At 35.1% G+C, this 8,159-nt stretch overlaps 1 protein-coding gene and 1 pseudogene across 1 annotated transcript; one reads left to right on the top strand and one right to left on the bottom strand.

Annotated features, from left to right (window-relative positions):
* Positions 1 to 3,509: 3,509 nt before the first annotated feature.
* Positions 3,510 to 4,535, top strand: LOC124088811 (glyceraldehyde-3-phosphate dehydrogenase-like; annotated as a pseudogene).
* A 2,510-nt stretch (positions 4,536 to 7,045) lies between these two features.
* LOC124088810 (olfactory receptor 8D1-like) lies at positions 7,046 to 7,993 on the bottom strand. The gene has a single exon (XM_046438591.1). It carries the CDS (start codon positions 7,988 to 7,990, stop codon positions 7,046 to 7,048), a length of 945 nt encoding a protein of 314 aa, XP_046294547.1. The 5' UTR covers positions 7,991 to 7,993.
* Positions 7,994 to 8,159: the final 166 nt, after the last annotated feature.

Here is an 8,159-nt window from a genome sequence, read left to right as displayed (position 1 = left end):
TTTTAAAATCCTTTATATATTTTGAAGTTGCAGAAAACTTCCTTCTGTTAGGTTTTTCTATAAATTTTTTATGGTTTTAGGTTTTACAATTAGGCCTGTCATCCATTTTGTCTAAAATTTTGTGGTTAGTTTATTTACTTTGATCAGCACTCAGACAGTTGTTTTTTCATGCTGTCCAGACTTATTGTATTAATTATTGGGAAGTGTAGGGTGTAGTGAGCTTATATAGCTACAATAGAGGTGTGGCAAATCTGAGTAATTTAGTACGAAGTTTCAAAAAGAGAAACACCATGCAAAAATAACTAGAAGACAATTGAAAATAAAAAAAACTACAGGGAAAATTAGAACTACCACATATTAAAACACTAAAAAACTTGTAAATTAAAAAAAAAAGTGCTACTACTGCATCAAAAGGCAGGAAGTACAATGGAATATAACATCCAAAATATGATTGAACACATATAGAAATTTAGTCAGCATTTTCACTGCTGTGACTTAAAGACCCAACTAGAACAATTTTCGGGCAGGAAAAGTTTATTTGAGAGCTCATGGTTTAAGAAATCTCAGTCTGTAGAAGACCAGCTTCATTCCTCAGGACTGGGGTGAGGCAGAACATCATGGTGGAAGGGTATGGCAGAGAGAAGCAGCTAACATGGTGACCAGAAAGCAGAGAGAGAGGTCTCCACTTGCCAGACACAAATATATACCCCAACCACACTCTAATGCCCACCTCCTCCAGCCACACCCTATCACTTCAATTACCACTCAGCTAATCCCTATCAGGGAATTAATTCACTGATTGGATTAATATTCTTACAACCCAATCATTTCTCCTCTGAACCTTCTTTCACTGTCTCACATTTGAGATTTTTGGGGTCACCTCACATCCAAACCATAACAAGTATAATAAAAAGTAGCATCTAATATAGCTGGAAAAAGAAGGCATCTTTCATTTAGTAATACTAACAATCTAAAATATCTATTCAGGAAAAGAATAAATGAGATCTACATCTGCACTTAGCAAAAGAATGAACTCCAACACTAAATTTTAAAATTGAAGTATTTAAAGTTAAAAAAATGCAAGGGGGTATTCCTCTGTAACCTGGATGTGTGGAGAGGTTTTCTTAATCTTGCACAAAATCCTAACACATTTAATTTTTTAAAAAATTTTACTACTGATTTTTTAAATATCACAACAAGAAAAATACAGTCACTACAAAGTACTCTGCCTCTTTGAGGTACTACAAGCTATCTTCCCATCTGTACATTTTGATAGAGTCTTCAAATGCTCTGACACACATTCTGTCCTTATTTTATAGTTAGTTCAGTGGAAGATTAAAGTGCCAGTTGGTTAATCTTACCTGGAACCATCTAACCTACAACTGAACTACATATTTTATTTATATGAACATTTTATAGTAAGATATTAGAAACAATATCAATATTCATAGATAAGATTTTATTATAATTTCCAACTTTATTGAATTACAATAACATTTAAATGACTATATTATCCATTCACAAAAGTAGCTCCACCTTTAAATAATTTACATTACTTATACAGTCAGTAAAATAAAATAAAATCCAAGAGGTAGGAGAAAATCTCTGAAAAAGAATGTAAGTAGAACAAATTAACTAATTAAATTCATAATACAAAAACAGCAAAGGAGGAATAGCTTTGAATTGTAATGTAAAAACAAAATTTTGAGTTTAAACTATCAGGCTAAAGAAAAATAATAACCTTGTCAGTGAATATTATACTCTTCCAGATGGTTTTGTTGTTTTTTTGCAATTATATATTTGCAATGATCTTAAATCACTGACATAGCTCTACCTTAAAAATTGAAGAAAAAAATAAGAGTAAATGAAATCCAAAGAATCAAAAGAAAGGAAATAATAAAGAACAGAGTAGAAATAATGGAAATATAAATTAATAAATCAACAGGAGAAGATTCAGTTAAACTCAACTAAATAAAATTCAATCAAAATCAATCAGAAAAGAAAAACTTACTTTATTTTCTGAGATCAATAGAATCAATAAGTCTGTAACAAGTTCAATTAAGAAAAAAGGGAACATAATTACCAATATCAGAAATTAATTGATAAAAATTATGAAACTTGAATGGACATAAATGCCCAAAATTCCAGAACTTAAATATAAGTGGTAAATACACAAAAACCCCACAAACTACCTAAGTTTACTCTAGAGAAAATTCATAACCTGGATTTTTCCTTTTATTTTATTTTATTTTTTTTAAATTGAATCAGAAAATCTTCACACAAGGGAAAATTCAGATGCAGATTTCTCTGGTAAATGATATTAGCCATTAAAGGAAACAGAAATTTCAACTCTACATGAACACTTCAAGAACTTTCAGGGAGAGCAAATAATTCCTAACTCATTTTATAATGCTAAAACCCCCATTACTAAAAATCTGACAAAGATATCACATAATGGAAAACTGTAAACAAATATCCCTCTTGAATAGATGCAAAATTCTAAACAAAACAAATCTCTTAGGAAGATAACATATCATGTCAAAGTAGGGTTTTTTCCAAGAATTTAACAATGTTATAACTTTGAATAATCAATGTAGTCAACAATATGATTTTTTAAAACAAAACATATTTCAATAATTTAGAAGAAATATTGACAAAATACAACCTTATTTTCTCATTTAAAAAATCCAAAATTTTCAACAAACCAGGAATAAAAGAAAAATTCCTAAATCTGATAAAAAACATCTATGATAAACTTACATCAGACTTGTGAATAACTGAATAATTTCCTTCTAAGATCAATAATGTCAAAAAGGTATGCCCTTATCACTTCTATTCAATATTTTATTGGAAGTTTAAGGTACTGCAATAAGGAGAAAGAAAAATGACACTGGAAAGGAAATAAAGCTGTCTGTAGAAAATTTAGCAAAGCCTCAGAACATCTACTATGGTGTATATATTTAGTAAGAGTTTCAGGTAAAGTATTTTTATACAAAAGTTAATGTGTTTCTATATAATAACAATGAGCAAAACACAATTGAAATAAAAATAAGGTAATAGAGAATTAAGCAAGTGAGAAATAAGAATATAGCTTTAAAAATATTTTTTTTTCAAAAGAATCTCTACACTAAAAAAGGAAACTGAAAAGTATTGCTAAGGGGAGACCTAAATAAATGTTACAGCATTTCTAACCAGGTCTCTGGGTTAGAAATCTCATTATTCAAATGATGGCAACTCTTTTCAAATTTATCTTTACATTCAATGCAATAAGAAATTATTCATCAGACTGTGTGTGTGTGTGTGTGTGTGTGTGTGAAAGTTGACATCCTGATCCTAAAATATTAATGGAAAAACAAAAGACTTAATATAATCACAACATGGAGAAGATGAAAAATAAAGAGAAACAAAATCCAATATCAAGACTTATTATAGGCTCTATGATCCTCCCCTTTTGACAGACAGCCACATCCTCTCTTCTCTTGCAGTTCCAGCCATGACCATGAGACATGATGGTGAAGTTCAGAGTGAACAGATTTGGCTGTATTGGATGCCTGGTCACCAGGACTGCTTTTAATTCTGGCAAAGTGGATCTTGTTGCTATCAATGACCCCTTCATTGGCCTCAAATACATGGTCTACATGCTCCAATATGATTTTACCCAGGGTAAATTCAATGGCACAGTCAAGGCTGAGAATGGGAAGCTTGACATCAATGGAAAGTCCACCTCCATCTTCCAGGAATAAGATCCCACCAATATCAAATAGGATGATGCTGGTGCTGAATATGTGTGGAGCTCACTAGTGTCTTCATTACCATGAAGAAAGCTGGAGCTCATCTGAAGAACGGTGCCACAAAGGTCATCATCTCTGTCCCTTTTGCTGATGCCCCCATGTTTGTGATGGGCGTGAGCCATGAGAAGTATGATAACTCCCCCAAGATTGTCAGCAATGCCTCCTATGCCACCAAATGCTTAGCTCCCCTGGCTAAGGCCATCCATGACAATTTTGGCATTGTGGAAGAACTCATGATGACAATCTATGCCATCACTGCTATTCAGAATACTGTGGATGGTCCCTTTGGGAAACTGTGGCATGATGGCTGTGGGACTGCCCAGAATATCATCCCTGCATCCACTGACTCTGCCAAGGCTGTGGGCAAGGTCATCCCTGGACTGAATGGGAAGCTCTCTGCCATGGCTTTCCGTGTGCCAATGTGTCATTTGTGAATCTGACCACATATGATGCCATCAAGAAGGTGGTGAATCAGGCATCAGAGGGCATCTGAGACTACACTGTTTCTCTTGAAACTTTTAACAGTGATATTCTCCTACCTTCGATGCTGGGGCCAGCATTGCCCCCAACCACCACTTTGTCAAGCTCATTTCCTGGTATAAAAATGAATTTGGCTACAGCAACAGGGTGGTGGATCTTATGGTCCACATAGCCTCCAAGGAGCAAGAGCCTCTGGACCACCTTCCCAGAAAGAACACAGAGGAAGAGAGAAGCCCTCAGCTGCCGAAGAGTCCCTGCCTTTAACTCAGTCCCTCAACACATGGAGAATCTCCCCTCTTCCCAATTTCCATCCCAGACCCCCTGAAGATGGGGAGGGTGTTAGGGAGCCCTACTGTCACATACCATCCATAAAGTTCACTGCACCCCTCCCCCCAAAAAAGACATTATAAAAATGCTGTAATATACAGAAATAGATCCAAGTATTTATGAAAATATTTTTTGGATAACAATGAAAAGGCAATTCAGTGAAAAAAAGGCTTTACAACAAAGAGTATGAAAACAAATAAGTTTATGCACAAATTGAACTTGAATATGCACTTCATAGCATATATACAATAGGTCATATACCTAAATGTATAACCTGAACTTGTGAAAACTCTAGAGGATATTTAAGTGAATTTTTGTTACCTGATCTTAGACAAAGCTGTGTAGGATATAAAGAATCTATACCAAAATATATTGATAGACTGAACTGGATTAAAACATGAATTATACCTCTCAACAGAATGTAAAAAGAATTTAAATAATGCACAGACAGGGAGAAAATATTTCAAACCAGTTATCTCATGAGTGACTTTATATAGAGAGAGAATACATAAAGATATAAAGAGTTTTCAAAATAATTGTAAAAAAAAGAGAAGCAAAATATTTGAACAGACATTTTCACTGAAAAAGATCCATATAACATTAAGAAAAGAAGCTTAGTGTCATTAATCATAAGGAATATGATAATGAAACACCATTAACTACTATATGGAGGAGTTAAGCATAACAATAATAAGAGTGACCACATCAAATGTTTCAAAAACAATGGAGAAATTTACATCCTGAAAAATTGTTATAGAGAATGTAAAATGGTTCAGCCACTTGGAAAAACAGTTTTCAGTTTCTAAATCAATAAATGTATACCTAATACATGGTCCTCTCTGATGTGCTTATCCATGAGAAATAAAAGCATATAAGCCTATGCTGTCCAAAAGACTGGTACACCGCCATTTAGCTGGACAAAAACCAATGTCCAGCACCAGGTAAATGAATATGGTGTACTCATACCATGGAATGCTACTGCAATAATAGTAGATATTGTTACATGTAACAACATGGACAAAATTAAAAATAACTATGCTGGGTAAAATAAGCCCCATACAAATGAGTAATTACGATGTGATTTAATTTGTATGAAATTCTTGAAAATGAAAGCAAATTTATAGCAACAGAAAGCATCCAGGGGTAGATTACTGAGGGGCATGAGTAAACATTTAAGGATGATGGATATATTCACCGAATTGACTATAGTGATGGTGTTGTGAGTATGTATATGTCAATGCTTATCCAATTGTATATGTTTAATGTATACAATTTGTACACATTTAATTTGTCTGTTATGCCTCAATAAAGCTATTAAAATAAGAAAGAAATGAAGGAGTATAAGAGCTGAGCTTGATCAGTTTTTAAATTGTTATTCTTATTTTTACAAGGAATATTGAGAAATGGGTGGGATGCATGGACAGAGATGTTATCCCATGAGTTTCTCCATGGAAAAGCATGGGCCCTGCCAATGGAGTTTCCTTTTCGGCAGTGGAGGCTGGAAGAGGAACAGAAGGGAACTTAGGCCTTGAGTGGATGAGGTTGTTTGGCATGATGGTTACCTAACCTGTAAGTCATTCCCACAAGAAAACAGTTATCACACTGGACATAACATCTGTAAATGGAGTAGGAGGAAATGGGGAGCAGAAGAGAATTAGTTAGGCTGCCTTCTAGGAGCATGCCCATGATTCAGTCTCTTTGAGATTAAGGAAAATCTATCACCTATGAAATTAAATTTTTTAAAGGTCAAATTGCTTGCGTATTTTGCTAGGATATATATTCCTTTCTGAAAACAACCTCCCTGGCCTACTATGAACTTATTATTTTGCTATTTATGTCTGCTTTTAAGTTTTTATAAAGGTCATTAATTTGGGAATTAATTGATTCCCCGATTAATTTTCACAAGAAAGATACACAGCAGAACAATAAAAGGGAGAGGACCCACAAGGAGACTTCAAATTAGCAAAGTATATACCTAGTTTTTGAATTTTTCCTATGATTAAGTGCTAAGATTACTATTGTGTTAAGCCTAATCTGGTAACACTTACACTGAATGTTACAAAGCTAGTTATGTGAGACAGAAGGTGATGAATGCAAACTTACCCCAACTAAAGGGAAAAAAAATTTACTCCAGATTTTCTCAATAAGGAATGAAATAGAATGTGCAAATTTAACTCAGAAGAATATTTTTAAGTAAACATGTCCAGGCTTATCAATGACCAATGACTCCTTATATTTTGGTATAGTTTGCTCAAGAAATAGGAGTGTGTGTGTGTGTGTGTGTGTGTGTGTGTGTGTGTGTTTGCACAAACTTCATAAACTGGGCAGCTGTTAGAGGAAATGGGAAAAGGGAAAATTATTGAATGTTAATTTTAAGAAACAGGGAAGTTAGTTTTAAGAAAAAGAAAGGGTCAAGTGGACACCATAATCCTTAGTGGTTATGTCCACTAACTCTGGGGTAGGCCACATCTCTTTCTCATTAATTTGCACAGAACATATTTTACATCCTTATTCCTTAAGCTGTAGATCAAGGGATTCAGCATAGGGATCACTGTGGTATAGAACACAGAGGCCACCTTCTCCTGGACCCTGCTGTGGCTGGATGTTGGCTTGAAATACATAAACATGATGGATCCGTAGAAGACCCCAACAGCTGTTAAATGAGAGCCACAGGTACTAAAGGCTTTGGACCTGCTCTCACTTGAGGGTATTCGAAGAATGTTGGTGAGTATGAAGGTATAAGAGATGGCTATGGGCCCAGTTGTTGCCAGCACATTAAATCCACCTATAAGTGTCACCAGAAGCTCATTAAAGTAGGTGCTAGAGCAGGAAAGCTGTAGGAGGGGAATTATGTCACAGAAGTAATGGTGGATGACATTCTCCCCATGGAAGGAAAGCCTGATCATGGAGGAAGTGTGGGCTACAGCTCCAAGAGCTGCCATGATATAGACCCCTGTTACCAGTATGCTGCATGCCTTTTGGGACATGGTGACACTGTAGAGCAGTGGATTACAGACAGCTGCATATCTATCATATGCCATGGCTGCCAGCATATAGCCCTCAGCAATAGCAAATGTGCAATAGAAAAAGAGCTGTATCATGCATCCAGAATAGGAGATAACATTTTGTTCCTGTATAAAGTTTCCTAAAAGTTTAGGGGTAATAACTGAGGAATAGACGAGATCTATGAATGACAAATTACCAAGAAAAAAGTACATGGGAGTTTGGAGCTTGGAATCAACAGTGATTAGGAGGATCATACCCAGGTTTCCCACTACAGTGATCCCATAGACCACTAGAAACAGGAGAAAAAGGGGCAGTTTGAGTTCTGGTTGGTCTGTTAATCCCTGGAGGACAAATTCAGTCATGGTGGAAAAGTTGCATCTGATCATTTCCTCTAGGAAACAGGGTATAAACCTAAGGGAAAAAAAAGAAACCTTATAAAGTAAGAAAGCTCTGTTCCCATGGTGAGAAGGTGTTTTATTACCGGTGTGACAAAAGAAAAGAAATCCTGATCATCAAATGAGAACAGTTTACTGGCTGTCAATAAAAAAGAAGAGG

The sequence above is a fragment of the Marmota monax genome, unplaced genomic scaffold, assembly GCF_021218885.2.
Source record: "Marmota monax isolate L192 unplaced genomic scaffold, Marmota_monax_Labrador192_F-V1.1 WCK01_AAM20220418_F8-fsc00081, whole genome shotgun sequence".
Classification (NCBI taxonomy): domain Eukaryota; kingdom Metazoa; phylum Chordata; class Mammalia; order Rodentia; family Sciuridae; genus Marmota; species Marmota monax.
This window is presented reverse-complemented; position numbering and strand designations above follow the sequence as displayed.

Bases quoted from the DNA above. Each gene is read 5' to 3' on its own strand.
- LOC124088810 (XM_046438591.1), bottom strand. From the start codon at position 7,990: ATGATCAGATGCAACTTTTCCACCATGACTGAATTTGTCCTCCAGGGA.